This window comes from Gossypium arboreum, chromosome 1, assembly GCF_025698485.1.
Source record: "Gossypium arboreum isolate Shixiya-1 chromosome 1, ASM2569848v2, whole genome shotgun sequence".
NCBI lineage: Eukaryota > Viridiplantae > Streptophyta > Magnoliopsida > Malvales > Malvaceae > Gossypium > Gossypium arboreum.
The window spans coordinates 118,200,334-118,219,626 of record NC_069070.1 but is presented as its reverse complement, the minus strand read 5'-3'; the positions used below and the strand labels follow the sequence as shown (position 1 = coordinate 118,219,626).

The 19,293-nt window shown below is 32.3% G+C and overlaps 2 protein-coding genes and 1 pseudogene across 4 annotated transcripts; 1 reads left to right on the top strand and 2 right to left on the bottom strand.

The window, feature by feature from the left end:
* Nucleotides 1-735: 735 nt before the first annotated feature.
* Nucleotides 736-3,113, bottom strand: LOC108482707 (E3 ubiquitin-protein ligase CCNB1IP1 homolog; annotated as a pseudogene).
* A 7,085-nt stretch (nt 3,114-10,198) lies between these two features.
* On the top strand, nt 10,199-14,235 carry LOC108480450 (B-box zinc finger protein 22). 3 transcript variants are annotated; one of them, XR_008285947.1, is made up of 4 exons: nt 10,199-10,688; nt 11,704-12,129; nt 12,925-13,296; nt 13,642-14,235. XR_008285947.1 is itself a non-coding variant. In XM_017783458.2 (3 exons), the coding sequence occupies exons 1-3, from the start codon at nt 10,506-10,508 to the stop codon at nt 13,204-13,206; spliced, it is 891 nt and encodes a 296-aa protein (XP_017638947.1). In that variant the 5' UTR covers nt 10,199-10,505; the 3' UTR covers nt 13,207-14,235. The 3 variants fall into 3 exon arrangements, 1 of the variants encoding a protein (XP_017638947.1); XR_001870617.2 differs by having other exon boundaries at nt 13,553-14,235; XM_017783458.2 differs by having other exon boundaries at nt 12,925-14,235.
* LOC108480449 (mechanosensitive ion channel protein 6) lies at nt 13,968-17,971 on the bottom strand. Its single transcript, XM_017783457.2, has 5 exons — nt 15,899-17,971; nt 15,710-15,833; nt 15,177-15,470; nt 14,873-15,075; nt 13,968-14,772 (listed from the first exon to the last, which is right to left on the bottom strand). The coding sequence occupies exons 1-5, from the start codon at nt 17,647-17,649 to the stop codon at nt 14,475-14,477; spliced, it is 2,670 nt and encodes an 889-aa protein (XP_017638946.2). The 5' UTR covers nt 17,650-17,971; the 3' UTR covers nt 13,968-14,474.
* Nucleotides 17,972-19,293: the final 1,322 nt, after the last annotated feature.

Here is a 19,293-nt window from a genome sequence, read left to right as displayed (position 1 = left end):
CTAAAGTATCATAAAATAGTTTAAATAGAAATAAAAACTCAAGGCTGATATATATATAGCAATCCTAACATGTTGGGAGATATTTTAAGGGCAACAACCCTTTTTGCTTTTTTGGCAATTAGGTGGCTCCAACTTATGATATTTTGGACTGTCTTTGTCTCAATCTTGTGGTTACTAATCAAAGCACAAAATCCACTTCTTGTCATCAACCAAACAGAAAACAATCTTTGCCACAAGCAGAGGTCTCTAATGTCGGAGACAAGACTCCTAGAAAGGCGACAAATCTATGACCCTCACACGAACATTTCTCAATCAGTCAGAGTGAACACTAGCCACAAAAACAAATGTTAATTAAGAAAACACATGATGTGACATTGTCACTCCCCAAAACACTTCCTAAACCGAGGGCCCTAAGAAAATTCCATGAAAAAAGACTTGGGGAGTTTTTCATGCAAAAGGGGCTCCTAGATATTTTGCATATGGATAATAATTTATCATTAATTTCCTTATCTAAAAATTCATTTTTAGACTACACCTACGATGTTATGATTAGATTAAGTTCTTTTCTTCTCAATAATATCAATGGCGTCTCAATCTGCCAGTAGTTTCCAGCTATATTCTTGATATAAGGAAGAACAAAACTCTCATTACAGGTTTCTATAGAATGTCCAAATGTTGGATATTTTCTTTTCATCATGGTATAAGAAAAACAGTCTGTAAAGCTTAGCCACAAAATTCATCAAACAAAAAGATCTTAGCATTCATCAAAACACTACAAATTGCTTGAAATTGACCTCAAATAAGTGCTGCAATAACGTCCTCTATCTTACAAGCTCCATCAAAGACTGAAACCGGCAATTCTGAAAAGATTATTTGGCAATGACAATGGGGGTACTAATGGTCTTTTTCCTTTTTCATGTCCTTGCTCCCCACCCAATATTTATAGATACATTAATTCGCTAGGGTTTAGAGCATAGTTTAATTGCCCTCTTTGTGGCAAACAAAAAAGTTAATTTTAGAAGGTGAAGTTTACATTAACCACTACATTTCCAGCAAATTCTACTTCTATGTTCATGTCGGCAGCAACTTCATTCGTACAGTTACTATGCTAGGCAAAGAAAAAAAAAACCAATGTGCTTCGTTCAATTTGTGATACTGACATAACAACCGGAATATCAGCTTGCATTGCTGGTGAGCCACTTGATATGTCAAAAAGGACTAGAGGCTGAACTGTTCTGTCTCGCTGGCCATACATCCTCTCGAGGCCCTGGAGTTCCAGGAGAAAAAATAGATCAATCTGCAACGTATAAGTTAACTGGATAGGGGGATCATTAAGCAAAAATGACCTACAAATGAAATCATGATAGCCAGAACCAAGAAAATATATTTACTATTTAAAGGCTTTTAGTAAAAGGTTTTTCAGCTTGTTCAATGTTCTATTTTAGCACTTGACACAAGGTAGGCTGTTTTATTATTACTAGAAGTTAACAAAAGAATGTGATTACCCTTCGAATAGGATCTTTGTTATCCATCATGTTAGTAGCTGGATTTGTGAATAAACCAGGCTCATTTCTGGCATAGAAATTGTTTGCATGTTGGATGGTTGACCGTTTCAGTGATTGGTACTTGCTCCTCAATTGATCATACATTTCATCAACCTTTCTCTTCTATCTGAAATTAGGATATTTGCTGTTAGCAGAGTGCAAGAAGGAACTAACATGGTAGAAGAAAAAAATATAGACTGCCCTTGAATTCTCAGAGAACTTTTCTTGGAGCTCTTGTTTCTCCTTTGACAGACTCTCAATTTCTTGCTCTATCATCTGACACCTCTTGCCCAAATTTTGATAAGCAGTATGCACCTGCACCAGTTTCTCTGAGAACTTTTTTGCATTGCCTCGCATTTTTGCCAGCACAGAGCTATTCTCTTCATCTTGTACTGAATTTCTAATTCATTTTGCCTAATGTAAAACATCACACGTCTGTATGTACCCTTCACCAATAAATTCATTAAGGAAATGCATGTCTAAAAGGTTTTTTTCTCGTTGATCAGACTCCATTCTCTCTCTCTCTTGGTTGTAAAATCTTTCAGATGAAACAAAACATTACGAAAACTAATGAAATCCTCTTCTCATTTTGTTTTGGTAGCTCTCAAGTTTCTACTGTCTGATACAACGAGATTTCAAAATAAAAATAGCACATGATTGGAAAATCGCATGGTCCTTACTATAAAGGATACATATCGGTGGAGGCACACCAGCCATTGCCTTCTGCAATAAACACACCATGTTAGCAATAAAAATAACAAGTAGACAAATAATAAAGCAGCAGCACGATAGAAGGCAATGGAAAACTAGAGCATTGTGCAGATTTTACAGGAGAAATATTTTAATCAGTACAACAAGCTGTGTACAATAATCCAAGTGAATCATTTGCTTACCTTTATCCATTCATCATTTGGGTTGATATCCACAGGTTTCATAAGACTGAGAATCAAAATTCCCAGATTAGGCAAGTAGAATTGAAATTAATAAGATATAACAACAAAGTACTGAAAACAGGAAAGAAAGTTCTTTGACAGACCTCTATTTCCAGATAAGCAACCAATTCTATTTCCTTGGATTAGAAAACCAAAATTCTGGAAAGCATTACAATGACCAATTTCCGCTAGATAAAATCCTTACCTCTTAGAAAGAACTTGATCACAAACGGGGCATACTGCATCATGGCCATGGATCTTGCTTTCATCATCCTTGCCTATTTGTTTCTTGATCATAAATAAAGGATAAAATGCCTACAATTGCAACAGCAAATTGATGAAACACATTAGGATACACAAGAGGTGAGTGGAAATGGCTGGTCCTTCTAATTCACGCCGGCAAGCACTGCATCTCATTTCAATTGATTGTATTCGTCCTCGAATCATAAACTGTACTTGCACATCACAAGCAATTATCAGGACGAGGTTCTTTACTATATACCCCTCCTTTATCAAGTTTCAAGTCATGATTACTACAGCTTTAACCCCAACAAGAAAAACTTGATGGAGTTATTCAATATCCTATAGAATTTAATGCTATGTTTGATTGTCATATTTGCTTCTTTAAAAGCAAGAAATCGCTATAAAAAATAATAAAATGGGTGAATAAATATAGCAGAATCGATTTAAAGACTTACCAAAGTGATAATCAAATAGTAACTAAACTAGTAAATTGAAATCTGGCCAAAAGGAAAAACTAGTAAGTTGAAATTTATATCTGCATAAGCACCAGAAATTAAATTACTACAGAAACAAGAAATTTGAAGGAAAATGTAATTCAGAACTAATTCATAATCAGCTTTCCATAATCAACCATCAAATTTTAAGGAAAATTTAAAGCCCTAAAGTTTCTTGGAATTTCATTTTATCAGCAAAAATGATACTTTAATCCCATTCGGATACTGTGATGTTCAACCAAATCAGAAGACGATTTAGGTTCATAAGGTCCCAAAAACTGGAAAATGCAAACATGCAATTTGAGGTCCTTGATCAAAGTAGTCCTTCAATTAAATAGATCAATTTAATTTTATATTATTAAAAGAATCAAATAAGGTCAAATTTAAATAAAATTAACATTTACTGCTTAAGAAATAACATGAAAATTATTATTTTTCAATTCCAGTTCAACTTCAAACAAAATATTTCACTCTTAGAATGGTTAGAAGCTTTCAAAATATAACTATGTTAAATAATAAATGACATTTTTAAAATAGTAAATATTAACTCTGTTGGAATTTTATCTTATATAAATTTTTTAATATTATAGAGATTAAACCGATTCATTTAATAGTAAAAAACTAATTAAATCCAATCCTTATAATAGAAGGATCTACTAAGTATATTTACAAAATATATATATATATTGCACAAGCAAGTTCAAAAGATGGCGGAGGTGTAGTAAAAAAAATGAAGTATTAAAAAATACACATGTATTCTACTTTTGAATTTAAAATTTTTACTAAGAGTTTATCAATTTTGTATTTGAATATAGTAAAATTATTTATTAAGTATCATAATAGGTATCATCAAAAGTTATTTCCTAGAATATGTTTGTATAGGCATCTCAACATCCATGAATGTTGATACCAATATATTGTTAAATTATCACAGAAAATTATCACAGAATATATACACTAATTTTCAAAAAGAAAATATTATCTAGTGCAGAGACCACAACATCTATAGATATCGAGTTCAAGTAAATCAACATTGACTAATTATTTATTGCGCATAGACTCAACCAACATATTTAATACTCTTGAACTCATCAAATGAGTATCAAGGTCCCCTATAAATACCCCACCCATCTTCTTTAGTTTTTACCAAAAGTCCTCCCATATAAATCTCTCAAACTCTTCCTCCTAGAAAATAAAAAGCTGAAAGCTTATTAATTTTCCTTGGCTGCTTTAACGTTTGAACAAGAACACAGTTTATCATAACATCAATATGGTAAAATTACTTATTTGACTTTTAATTTTATTGTTATAAAACTTTTTGTAAAGATTTTATGAAATTAAATATTAAATATTTTTGATATTTTGAGCAACAAAGAGATTGAATTGTTTGTACTTGAACAAATTTAAACTTGTTTTGGAGCTAAATGGACAACTATGAGAGTGTTGGCTTATTTGTGGTATCTACTATAATAAAGTTTGAGATGGTACCAAAATTGCTTGCTACCTTGTTGAAAAGATGGAGACTGAAAATCCATACATTTCATTTTCCGTGTAGAGAAGCAACTATAATACTGGAAGATATCACTTTAATAACGGGTAGGTGGTAATCGAAGATAGTAACATTGATGCAGAGTCAGAGCATTATCGATTGTTGAATGCTGCACCATCTAAGGAGGAGAAAAAATTGGATGGGTATCGTTTGAAATGCACATGGTTGACAAGACTTGTCAATTCAACCCCTTTGCTACATGCAGCTACTAAGGAGATGGTCCAATAATATGTCAAAGCTTGGATGCTTTGGATGGAAAGAGGTATACTACTTCAATATAAGGTTGGCACAAAGGTCCATACCATGTACCTCTACTCAAATCTTTTGATACGTAGATATATTAAGCCGAAGGTTAGTGACTTTGGCATATTTGTATAGGGTGCTTTGTAGGGCAACTCAACTTCAAATTGAAGAAATAAACATTAGATGTTTGCTTTTGCAAATTTGGGTGTGGATACATATGCAAAATAAAATATTTTGCTACATGTCAAAAGGTGAGGCTGTAATATGTCATTATACTATAGGTTATTAGTATCACGTCAACATCATGTCAGTATATTTTAACAATGTTAGTTAAGTACCTAAAAAAAGTATCAAATTGGCTTAAGGTTTCTAAGTTTAGGTATCAATTAGGTTCAAAAACAACATTTTGATGCTAAGTAGTTATAAGTTGCCAAGTTTAGGTACCTTTACATATATTAATCTTTTTTCACTAGCACACCTTACATTATGCCTTGTATAGGGATGTTATAATCACAAACCCCCAACCATATGTTCTAGTCATTTCAAAATTAGATAACAATTAGAGATACATGGAAAGAACTTTGTTGCCATACTTTTTTGCCATCAACATGCCTCCAATCAAACAAAGAATGTAAACTCTAGCATGACATTCAATATTTTCGAGAGTTGGATTCTCTAGGAGATGCTAGAAGGTGGTCTTCAATCATATTAACTTAATCCGAAGCCCATCAACATCAAACTTATTGTTAGGAGCTATTCTAGTTGCTAGAACAAAGACCTCTCTAGATTGAATTAAAAAATTCAAATTACCAAAAGCTTGTCCACTAGAAGGCCCATCAATAACGCTACATCGTCTAAGGTTATTATAGTTTTGCCACACGCAAGAGAAAACGTATAAGTCTCGAATCTCCATTGTACAATCAAACAAAAATGAGTGTCAAAATGAAAGTAAAATTCTTAATTTAGCTAACGTGATAGAAACCAAAATCTCTTAAGCAATGAATGATTATATCAGTAAGTACATCCATCTTCATATTACTGCAACACCTAACCACTAGAGAATACTCCATTGTTGTTGCATCTAAGCACCATGTCTTTCTTTCAATCTTGATGAATGACAACCACTATGGTATGCTTGAAAATTTGGATTTAGAAATTCTTTCGTACATAGGATAGTGTAGAACGTAGAGAATGAATGTTTTAAATGTTTTGTGAAAAATAAACAAGTCATATACACTATTTATATGTTTTGTGGTTTGGGTTTCATTTAATTATAAAGTATGATTTACATTTTGAAATGTTTTACAAAGAACTTGACACCCGTTAATATTGATTTTTTAGTAATCATACTACAATAAATTATTTTGATTTTGATGGAGTTCAAAAATATAACAATGTAATATACAATGTTAAACTTGACATTTATAAGTGTTAAGTACCTATATAGGGATCAAATTGTTGTAGAAATTCAAGTGTAAAACTTAAAATTTAATTTTAATCATGGTAGAGGGACCAAAAATCGCATTTGACCATTTTCTAGAACAAGAGAAGAATAGCTGAGAAACGTGGCGACGTAGGAAGGTCTTTTAGATACTAGTTATAGATATTTGAGTATATATATATATATATATATATATGATGAGATGGATAATAATTGAGCAAAACTAGTTGTTAATTGTGAACGCAGATCCATGCATTAAAATTGCAAATTAAATGTAGCAATTAATGTCAGCTAACATTTGGCCGTAAGCCTTTGCTTTTTGTGCATGTAATTAACAAATTTATACACACACATTTTGTATTTGATTGCTATATATATATATATATATATATATTAAAGTTTGTGTATTTACAATAAAAAAATACGTCACAATTTCGTAACTTTGTTTGTCCATATCACTGTATTCAATAATTGAATTTTTGGAAAATGGGTAATACTGATAAGCTAGGTTTTTTATCTAATTAAATTTTTACTTTGATTTTTTTAAAAAATATTCTATCAATTTTTTTTTATTTTGGCATTATGAAATATGTTGTTTTGAAAAATCTAGATCAACTACAAAAATTATTAAGTGTATTAATTATTTGGACTAATTAATATCATGTCTTTTTATAGTTATTATAAAATAATAATAAAATTAAAGTTTCGATTTCTCTACTATGCTTACGTTTGATATTTGTTCTTTATATTTTAATTTAACATAAATTTGTCATATACTTTTACAATGATATTAGTTAGTTTAAATAGTTTACATATTTATATGTTATATTTATCTTATTATTTTACTATCACATCCTTTGTATCTTGATAAGTGTCTAAGAATAAAAAGATTGAAAGTGATTTTTTCAACTAAATATGTGAATATTGTTTTGGCAAAAAGAGAGAGTTTATAAAACATGGCAAAGTGGCATAAAACCGTATCTTTTCTACAGATTATATAGCCATGAGCTTAAGATGTTGCAAGTCCACAATCCTATGAGCCTAAGGTTTTGCTAACAAACATTGTAGATTAAACTGAACCCTTCGACATAAACAAAACATGGTTAATATATAAAGAGGTACTTGAACTTAGTAACTTATACCTAAACTTAGAAATCATAAGCCAACTTGATACTTTTTTAAAATACCTACAACACTATATTAAAATATGCTAGCGTGACACTTAGAATCAATAGCATGGAGACATGTGCCTCACATTTTAATTCGTGGCAAAAAATAAAATAAAATAAAGTTAAAAAATTTTAAATATTTTTTTATCTTTTAATTTTTTTGTCACGTATTAAAATGTGAGGCTATCATATGTCACCATGCTATTGATCGTTAGTGTCGCATCAACGTATTTTAATAGTGTTAGTCAGGTACTTAAAAAAAGTACAAAGTCGAATTCTGATATTCATGTTTAGGTACCAATTAGATTCAAAAAATATTAGGTATCAAATGGTTATAAGGTGCCAAGTTTAGGTACCTCCGTATATATTATCCCAACAAAATACTTGCCACTCGTACATTATATTTATCTATTATCTTAACATAATTACATTTATTTATTGTCCTGACATAATAATCCATACCTACTTAGACAGAAAATTAATAGGTTAATTGGGCTTTAAAAAGTACAAAACCAATGCAAGAATTACACATAGCATCTTGATAATAATGACCAGAGACACTCTCCCTCTCTCTAAGCTATCTCTCTTTTTAATCTTACTGAAGACTTCATTTCGATCATCTTTAGTCACTTATCCAATAAAAGTGAGATTTTGATTTTGCTATTAAAAGAAGTTAATGCTTGCTCGTGAAAGAGATGTAATGTCTTTATTTTTGAGACCTGAGTTAGTGAGTTTGTAAATGAAGAAGGTCAGCCTTAAAATTACATGGACATATTGTTAGGTCTGTTTTTAGTTATTTATATTTTTTTAACATTAATTTTAGTTCTTATCCTATTTTGTTTTTTTATAGAATGTTTATAGTTATTTATAGTTCTTCTCTAACCTTTAAATAGAAGGATAATACATTTCAACACATTCGAACTCAAGACTTCTTACACTAAAATTCAATCGACTAATTATTTATATTTTTATATAAAAGTATGGATGTATTGGATTGATTGGATTAAAGTTAAATTTTTTAAAAAAAATTAAACATAGACACGATTCAACACTAATTAACTCACTCAAATTTTTTTATTATTTTAAAAATAATAAATTCTTAGTAAAAATAATAAAATATTAAAAATATATATTTTATAATTTGAATTTAAATAAACTATTTTAAAATTATTTAATCCAAATTCAAATTAATCCTAACTAATCCAATTTATATAAAATCTTTACCTAAATCTAATCCAAATCAAATCAAATTAATTCAAACAGATGAACACAATCGTTTAATTTCCCACCACAACAATTTGTGGAATTTCTTATTTTTTAGTAATTGTATTCAAGTTTTAGTGATGGATTTTAAATTCCCAAGAATAATATATATACGTAAGCATGTTTTTTTTTGTGAATATATATTTTAAATATTGAAAGGTATATCTTCAAAGTTTATTCATATCTATCATTTTACCATAATTTTAAGAATATATTCCCATTGACGTATTGAGAATAATATCCAGTATTGAATTTTATTTATATAAAGTTTATTCATTGTGAGAATTCATAAAATTATCTCTACAAAGTCATATTCACATTTCAATCTTTAATTTTCCTTTTATATTTTAAATATTTCATACGAATATATTGTTTCTTTTTTTTTATATTTAGGAAAGAATATTTTTAAAAAATAAAGAATATGAATTAACCAAATATTTAGATTCACAAATCATGATCCTAAATGCAATAATCTTAGCTTACTTAATCTTATCCACAATTTGTAACAAAAGAAAACCTTATCTGTTTAAATTGCAAGAATAATTTGCAAAATTTATATACCATAATCAAAGACAAAAAGTAATTAATTTCTTTGTCCAAATCTTAGAAAAAAAATATTTGTTGTAGAAATTAGAGACATGATTAGGATTGTTGAGCAATCAAATCATGAACACCAATGAAATTAAATGTCAGCCTTTGTGTTAACTGTCATTCAAATTTCTGAAAATAAAATTAAACAAATACATATATTTTTAAAAATTTAAAGTGTTACCGTATTAATTAAGGGTTTTATTTTTTAGGGTAATTAAGGATCCTTTATTTATAAAGCAAGAGTGGGTTGAAATTAATTGTATAGCTTTTAATAGTAAAATTCTACTATTTTAATAGTTTATATTCTTATCATATTTAAAAAATAAATTAAAATTTTATTATTTTTAATGTTTGAAGTATAAATTTTTATTATTAATTTAAAATTTTATAAATTATTAAAAGGTTTAAATAAAAAAATTATTTTAGGGGTCAAAATCTTGTCAACTCTTAACTTAATAACGGATCAAAATAAAAAATAAAAAAATAATTAATTGTTAAAAACATATTTTATAATTATTACACTTATTAAAATTTTTGAAAATTCTCATTAAATTATTAAATTTTTTAAGAATTATTATTTAAAAATGTAATAAAATTAACGAATTATGATATATGGGAAAATTTTAGATATATGTAATTGGTTTTACAAAACATCAATTTGGAGAAAAGAGTAACAAAAATAGTTAGTAAGACATAAATTGGGATTACTGGTCGGCATCCGACAGAGGCAGAAAAGAGGCTTGGTCTCTCAAGTCAAAGACACACCCAAATATGGCCACGTCTATCTTTCTTAAATCACAGCCTCAAAAAATATCCTCCTCACTCCCCTTATAAAATCCTACCATTTCCAATGCCCCCAAAATTTATTTTTTCTTTTCAATAATATAAATAATAGTCGTAAAGTAAAAAGGGAATCAGTTCGTTTGGCTTCGCCTTCTTTTACCCCTCCTGCCTTAAACCATACATAAACCCCTTTCTATTTCTTCAAAGAGAAATTTTGAATTTTCTTTTTCTTTTAGAGGTAGAGAAAAGAGAGATGAGGATTCAGTGCAACGTATGCGAGGCGGCGGAGGCCAAGGTGCTGTGCTGCGCGGATGAGGCGGCGCTGTGTTGGGCGTGCGACGAGAAAATCCATGCTGCCAATAAGTTGGCTAGCAAGCACCAGCGTGTCCCGCTCTCTTCGTCTTCTTCACAGATGCCTAAATGTGACATTTGTCAGGTATTCCCCAAAAAAAGTTTGAAACTTTTTTCTGGGTTCAGTGGTTATGTTTGTTTTATAAGTTAGAACTTGTAAGTTTAAGGTAAGGTGGAATTTGGGTTTAATTTGAAATTTCGGTTAGAGTTGCTTTAATAGTTTCTGTGAGAGACATGATATTTTAAATTCTGGGGAACCTTTTGTAGTTTATATTTTAGGATCTTAACTTTGATTTGTTTTTTTTTCCAAAATTTTGTTTTTGTTTTCCTTTTTTACTAAGGAATAGCGTTCTATTTCGTTTGCTGTATTTTTTTATTTTATTTTCTATTTTTTTTGAATAAAAAATGAGCGAATGATTAAATGTAATGTTTTTGTGAGTGTAAAAGTAAAATAATTTATTTAATTTTTTTACTAAAGTTTCCGGTGTTACTATTGGTTCATAAGAACCAGCCTTCAATTTTGTTGTAGGAAAGAGTATGAGATGATGGCTTATGCAAAACTTGGAGCCTTTTAACGCAACTTTATTATTCAATGTAGTTTATTTAAAGTTAGTGTCTCCGTAACCAAGATGGAGGAGGGTGGGGATAGAGATGATGTTCTTAGAATTGTTGCTTCTTTTATGGAAAACGATGTAGTATGTGATTTATGAAATGAAATATTGTTTTAATCATATCTGACTCAGTGAATTGCTTCAATCATATCATTAATTCAGTTAGATGGTTGGCAGAGAAATAATGGCTGAAGTTAACTCATTTTTTCAAGCTTTCTAAGCATGTGCAATATGTCAATATGTTGGTACAATGGCAGTTCATTGCTAAAACTTATTTCACAAGAAAGCTTTTCTAAATTATGCCATGTCAGACGTCTAGAAGCTATCTCAAGCATTTTGCTTGTGCTTTTGATCATATCTAGAGTTCTGTGGAGGCTGGAGTTTCCAACTGCCTGATTTTGTGGTAGTTGTCATATTGTAGTATTTTTTTTTTAATAAGCGTTCCTTATGACAACTAATCAGTTCTGACATATCAACCTTTCTTGATAGGAAGCATCTGGGTTTTTCTTTTGTTTGCAAGATCGAGCTTTACTCTGTCGAAAGTGCGATGTTGCTATACATACAGCAAATCCTTACGTGTCTAGTCATCAGAGATTTCTTCTTACTGGAGTAAAAGTTGGTCTTGAAACAACTGACCCTGGTGCATCTTCTTCCAATGTCAAATCTCCTTCTAGTGAAAAGACTTCAGAAACTAAAACTAATTCTACATCTAGAAGGGCGGCTCCTATGGCATTCACTGGTGGATACAATGAGGTTCTACCATCAAATCTTGGAGATGTGAACAATGAGCTGATGAAAGTAACATACGCTGGAGGTTCTACAGCTGGAAGCATTCAGTCATGGCAAATGGATGATATATTTGGGTTAACTGACTTTAATCAAAGCTATGGTTACATGGATGATGGGTCATCTAAGGTACGCTTATAGTTGTAGATTTTGTACTAAGTTTAATATTGGTCTCATGTAGAGTGAAGACCACCCACCTTGTTTCTAGTAATATTTGCGTGCGTGCCTTTCCTGAAAGTGTACAAAGGTCCTTTTCGTAGGGTGCTATCCTTCTCGAAGACACATACTAAATGAGCGAGTGAATTATACCTGCATGTGCACACCTGTTGCCTCTGTTTATGTGTGTGCTTGTATAGATGCAGCTTTTGTAGTGATTGTCGTGTCTTAAAGTAAAAAAAAAAAAAAGTACAAAGAGGCTTCAGTCCTTCCAAAGGCATATAAACCACGAGGAGGATCTCAAGCTCATGTTGACTGCCCAAGAATTCCACTTTGCGGTATGACTTTATCGTAACCATTTTTGGGAGAGCTAGATGTTGGTTGCTGCTGCATTGAATAGAATTATAGGTTGGATTATTTAGTTCAGCTACCGTGGTCTGACCTTGCCTTCAAAAAATCAGTTGGAACCTGACACCATTAATAGCTAAGCTTTAATATATTGGTCATGCAGTCAACTATTCTATTCCACTCTGTGTTTTAATTTTGAAGTCAACCATTTCAAGTTGACCTGTTAGTTTGTCATGTGCGGTTACTGGGTCTTAGTTCTTTATTAGGTCATATTATACTATTTTGTAGCTCAGCTAGTAAATTAAACAAGACAGTGTGGTCTTGTGTCTTCTATTGCTCCATTAGTACTATAGATCTTTGAAAGGTCTGGTTAATGCAATTAATAGTTCTGTCTGGATTATTTTTGTTGGATTCTTCCAGGCTGATAGTGGCAAGCGTGGAGATTCTGACAGCTCATCAATCTTGAGATCTGCTGATGACGAGGTAGATGATGATGAGCGCTTGGGTCAGGTGCCAGACTCCTCATGGGCTGTACCACAAGTGCCTTCACCTCCAACAGCCTCAGGGCTGTATTGGCCAAAAGATTCTCGCGATCAATGTGATAGCGTGGTTTTTGTTCCCGACATATCCTGCTCAGTTATGAAAAACCCCTTCAATTCACGGCGTATTGGCTCCGACCGAAAACGCCGGCGACACATTTAGAATCATCCGCTGAAGTTTAAAATGCACAAGTTAGCCTTCGCACGGTTTCGGATCCACCTTCTCAGGAGTGCTTTTAGCCTATTATATTAAGTAGGTCATCATCTTTCCAAGTACTGGCTTGAGCTACTTGCTTCCAGTTTAGGCTAAGCCACTTTTCCTCTTATGTACAATCATTTTCATTCTGCAGTTGATATTTTGGTTGATAACGTAAAAACCAGAATAAAAAGGGTCACCAGATGAAAAAAGCTTGTTTATGAAAGGAGTTAGTGTCGTTTCTATTAACAGCTTGTATTTCTTCATGATTCACAGTATACCCTGATCAACATATTTCTAATCTGTCTTCCAGACTTCGAAACAGCTAGTGGTTTGATTTTCCATTATTTTCAGTGATCTTGGCCAGTCAGTTCATATTTGTATCAATGTGATGTTTTCAAGGGAAAAATGTATGCTATTGAAGAAGCTTCCATTTCTGCAAACCTTATGCCAAGATCTGTATGATGTGGATTTGAAAGATGAAGCCAATTTAGCTTACAACAGGATTAGAGGACAAGTAGTATCTTGGCAGCTGATCGGACCAAAGCAGAGTCAGACGTCAGAAGAGTCAGGAGGCTTTAAACTTGGTTTCTTAGAAAGTTTTTTTTTTTAAAGAAAAGAACTGCTTCAGCTCAGGTTGCATGTGAACTCTATTGCTTTCGTTTCTACCCTTTAAAACTCTACTGAAAACATCTATTCAAAATTAATGATCCGAAGCTACTTCATGCGCAAGATAAGAGAAGGGATTGTAGATGTTTAAGATTCAATTTCAGATTTTATGGATGCCACTTAAAATTTATAGCATAAGATTTTACTCAAAATATTAGTTGCAGCTGGCAACAGGTGGGGGGAAATAGTCCCTTGTATTTTGTAGTATACAAGAAACCAAGGATTGTTGTGATTGTGATTCGTGACTGAGAATGTAATGATTGAGAAATTGATTGAGACTACTATAGCTGGCAATAGAATAAAAATTTGATACTCTTATTACAGGAACCCTCTTGTAATTGATTATAATTGTAATGCAGCATGATAACAAAAACCATGAAATTATTGATTCTTAAACTATACAATCATCAAGCAAAGCAGATTTGGTTCAATCTACCAAAATAGTTGAAAAATATTTATCTCCCTCTAGGTTAAAACCATCCAGGAAAAAACCTTCACAGGGCTGGAAAATCTACTCGTAACTTCGAAACTGTACCGAATATGATGGGGTTCTGTAATTTTGCTTGTTACCTTGTTTTGCTGGTAGGTACTGTCCAGTTAGGAGGAAGGCGGTCGGATGCCATGGTAGGCATGCTACAGACGTTGATGTCGATGGGATATAAGCGGTATTTAATATCTAAGTCGTTGAAAATCTTAACCATCTCTTCGACCAAGAGAGCTCTTCTTGCCCACCTCTCTCCCATATCTTGGTGGTTCATTTTATGTTGAAGCCATATTGCTATCCTTACTCTATTCAGCTCTTCGAGTTCCTTGAATATTATCATTGGAGTTGGACACCAGTGGTCGCTCTTGTGCTCGATGTAACTGCACCAAGAAAATGATCCATTTAATCAGACATGTTTGGCAAATATTTCATTAATAATACACTATAAAGTGACACGCGATCGCATCTTTTTCTACTCACCTCAATATCCTCTGCTTCATCAGACCAATATTATCTGCAGGAGTTTTTACGTGGATACAGAATTCAACTGCATCACCCATATCCGGGCTACGGTAATAGTTATGTATGGCCTTCGTAGCCAGGACACTGTTCGGGATCATGATCTTCTGGTTGTCATATCTTAGGAAAATTGTAGTTAAGATGTTCATTTCCTCCACAACCATCTGAGAGCTCCAAGAATTTAAAAGAATGATTCAATAAACAAAATTCATGTGATCACTAAGATAAAAAGAGGAAAAAGAAGTTCATATGCCTATTTACGTACCTGAATTCCATCAATTTCACACCTGTCACCTACATCAAATGGGTGCATAACGAACAAGAATATAATGGCTTCGAATACCGTCTTGCAGGTGTTTCCGAATACGAATGCAACAAGAAGCAGTTGAGAGCTAATGAAAACAAGAACTTTGCTGGTGGCAATTTCGAGTATGAGGAGCCAAATAACCACAATGACGATGCCAACTATGGCATCCACAATACGATGAAGTCTGTTGACTGCTGTTTTAGTATCATTCAACGTGAAGGCAAGTGCCCTCCGTTCTCTAAAAGCATTGACCTAAGAGATTGAAGCATCATCACACCATTGCATACATACAAACGGTAAATCTTAAATTTATAAACGCAACTTCTATTTTAGTGACTTTGTTCGATGGAAGGAAAAGGGGGAGCAAGGCCTTGTTTTAGCCCGTAAAAGCATATACTAATAATGTGCACATGCATACGACGGATAATATTTATGCAAAAGAGATTATGTTAGAAGTAAATTATGCCAAAGCATGTTGCATGTATTCTTACCACCCAATTCTTGAGGGATTTCTTGCTAATTCTCCTGCTTTCAAATGCATCTTCAAAGAGACTCATGGTCTTCAAAGCCTCATCTTCTTGAAGAAAACGTCCGATGTCCTCCAAGTAGATAAACCTGAGAAGACGATTATTAGCAACAAGATAAGGATAAAAAAAACCTCTTAGGAATGATAGACCTACTTGGATCCCGGCTTAGCAACATTCTGGAAGATTTTTCTTGCTGCAACTTTCGCCTCACGTTCATTACTAATGTGTGTTCCAGCTTCATCTTCATGAGCCGAATCTTGTATTTTCTCATCTAAAGTGGAAAGAGCTCCATGGCGGACTATATTCATCAACCTTTTCATGTTCCAAGCAGAGACATTTTTATGATTCAATTTGTGCAAATGGTCAATTGTTATCCCCATATCATCCTTCTCTCCGTTCTCGGAAGAAAGCACACGCGAAAGCCTTGGACTTCTTCCTCGAGGACTTTTAAGGATCCGTCCACTCCCTATCGTTCTCGCAGAAAGGGGTGATGAAATGGTGGACGTCTTGAGCCCCGAAGGAACCTTAGCACCAGCATTTTGTAGGTTCATAACTTCATTCGCAAGCCTCTCCTCCTCCTCCTCTGCTCTTTGAATTTCGATCAACGGTGGACCAGAAAGAGACTCGATTACATATTGATTGAACAATGAATCCTGGATTCTATCAAAATAAGTACTAACATGAAAAGAAGATGCCAAAACCTTCACCAAAAGGGTCTTCACTAACCACAACATTACGCCAACCACAAGACAAACCAAAACTTTAGTCACATATTTAAGAAATTTACTCTTAGTTTCCCTCTGAACTTTCTCATCAAGCAAGTAATGCCAAGCAATCAAAACCAGTCCCAGCCACAAACAATTCTGAACAGCTTTCCTCACTCCATATACAAAATACAATACCCTTTTTCTCAAAAGAAAATTCCTCTCAATGAAAAACACAACAATCCTTATAATCCACCCTGAAACTAACCTACCACATATTAAAACTAAAACCAAAACTTCCCATTTCCATAACATAAGATCCCATAAACGTTTCTCTCTTAAATAATGAATTGTAAGACTACAAATTAAACAAGCAATAATCACAATCAGACTTAACCATTCAAGCAAAACCCAAATACTTAACTTATCTTTCTTATACTCATCAGGCAAATCCTCTTCAAGCCATGGATCATCCTCTTCTTCTTCCATGGTTTTCCCTAGAAACCCAGATCTCCTTCCTGACTTCCCAGTGCCAACTCTAGCAGACCTTGGCTCACCTTTTTCAGGTGTAGGAGGATCTATCAACCTGGACTTTGTCTTGGTGACTAACAAGTTTGACTTTCTCTTAAAAGAACCACCTTCACTTCTCGTAAGTGATGAATTTGAACTGCACTTTACAACCCCATCACTCTCTTCTTTCAATGGTGACCCTTTACTTTGTCTTCTTCTTAAAGGGTTGTTTTCGAAGGACACTCTTGGAAAGGTAGTGGCTGAAGGGGAAGGTGATTCAGCAACTGTAGGCAATGAACCGCCGTGATCAGGTGGTTGTTGTTGAAGTTCATCCATTTCCAAATCCATATCCAAGGAAATCTCACCTGAAGCTTTTTGCTTATGCAAGAACTGACCAATCAACTTCGATGGTGGATCTTCCATGGCACCTTGTTTGCTTTGCATGAAATCAAAACCTTCACTTCTATTACTACTACTACCACTGCTACTGCTGTTCATGTCAACCATCTCTTTCTTACAGTCGGTGCTGATTTTCCCACTGTCTTGCAAAAAATCATAGCTTGATTCTCTCCAAAACTTACCTCCACCACCACTGACGATATCCGAAGCAGCAGCAGCAATACTGCCTTTATTGCTTCTATCATCAACCTTCACGATGGTTTCTTTCCGGTCAGCCGTATCAACGGTCATGGCCGTTTTTCCTTTCTAATCTTAATCCAATATAGCCAGAAACAGAATCATTTAAGAAAGAAAAAAAAAAAACTGGGTTTGAAAGTATAAGAACAATGAAATAGTCTGAACTAAAGAAAAAACGCAAAGTTTTTTCTTCAGGTGGTGCAAAGACGAGGAGAATGTGGAGTTTGGTTCCTCGGAAAATGAAAGAAAATCAAACTTTTTTTTTTTCCTCTGTTTCCTCTCCTGACGCGTGAAACAACGGAAAAGATACTAAATCTATTGAATTGGATCTTTGATCAGAGAGAAAAAGGAAGAAAGAGAGTTCCTTGGAAGAACAAGTGGCAAAGAGAATATTAAAACAACGGTTTTTTAGTGTTGCATGGTCTACTTTCGTACTTCTAAACTATAGATCTCATTTGACCTTAATATTTCCCTTATATTACACTATTGACATTGATTTATTTATGATTATTATTTAAAATCAATCCCAAAAAAAAAAGTTAAAAAAGGTATAAGGTAGAACTTTCTAAAGTTAGTGTAGTAGTACTGCATGATTCTTAACTCTCTTTTTTTTTTTTTTTTTTGGGAATTATGGATTTTTTTTTTTAAGAGTTGCTTTAATCGTGGAAAATGGGGATTCATCCACCATTTTTGGTTAAACAAATTTAATGTACTTGTCACAGTTTTAATAATTTAAATATCTTTACTTTTTATGATTCTTAATGATAATATTCTCTGATTTTATAATTACCTTTTAATAATATCTTTTTAGGATTTAAATATGATTTTTCTTTACAAATGTAATATACTTATCAATAAACTTAATACTTGTCAAATTAAGAATTATTAAATGTAAAAATAGTATGGTTTTTTAAAATAATATAAAAATAAAACTTATTTATTCCAATAATATGGGATCAAAATTATTTACATAAATATTATGTTTTGAATAATGTCTTGGAGAAATTATTTGATGAAACCCTTTTACCAAATCATCTATGGTCCCTTTTCAAATATTTAATGATATTTCAATAATTTTTTCATGTCGTTGGCACGTAATTTTAGTATTTTTTTATCCTGAATCTCGAATCTTAAATCTCGAACCCTAAACTTGAACCTTAAATTTAAATTTTAAATTTTAAACCTTGAACCCTAAACAACTTAGGTTCAATGTTCAGAGTTTGGGGTTAGGATTCAATGTTTGAGTTTAAGGTTTAGGATAAAAAAAATTATTAAAATTATGTGTTAATGACATATAAAAAATTATTAAAATATAATTAAATAATTAAAACAGAACCATAAATGATATAATGTATTATAAAATAATTTGTTTATCTCTTGAGTTTTCCAACATCAAATTATCATTTGAAATGATTATTTGATTTTTTCCCCACCAAACTGCCACATGAAAATGGCGAATAAGGATCTTAATATGGCAAGTGAGACATCAATATCATATAATAGAAAATCTTCATCATCTCAGAATCTCAAATCGTTATTTCATGTGATAATTTGACTGAAAAATCAATATAATTTAATAAATAAATTTATCAAATCATTTAATTACTTTCCTAAATGGCTTGGTAAATAATTTAGAATTAGCCGATTGAGTCTTAATTCGATTAGTATAAATATTGTTGTTAATGTAAGAAGAGGTAA

What these genes read in the sequence shown, in the direction of transcription:
- LOC108480450 (XM_017783458.2), top strand. Translation starts at nt 10,506, where the DNA reads ATGAGGATTCAGTGCAACGTATGCGAGGCGGCGGAGGCCAAGGTGCTG. An exon ending in CTAAATGTGACATTTGTCAG is followed by an intron (nt 10,689 to 11,703) that starts GTATTCCCCAAA and finishes CTTTCTTGATAG; the next exon opens with GAAGCATCTGGGTTTTTCTT. An exon ending in TGGATGATGGGTCATCTAAG is followed by an intron (nt 12,130 to 12,924) that starts GTACGCTTATAG and finishes GGATTCTTCCAG; the next exon opens with GCTGATAGTGGCAAGCGTGG.
- LOC108480449 (XM_017783457.2), bottom strand. Translation starts at nt 17,649, where the DNA reads ATGACCGTTGATACGGCTGACCGGAAAGAAACCATCGTGAAGGTTGAT. An exon ending in GTGAAATTGATGGAATTCAG is followed by an intron (nt 15,076 to 15,176) that starts GTACGTAAATAG and finishes TGGAGCTCTCAG; the next exon opens with ATGGTTGTGGAGGAAATGAA. An exon ending in ATGAAGCAGAGGATATTGAG is followed by an intron (nt 14,773 to 14,872) that starts GTGAGTAGAAAA and finishes TTCTTGGTGCAG; the next exon opens with TTACATCGAGCACAAGAGCG.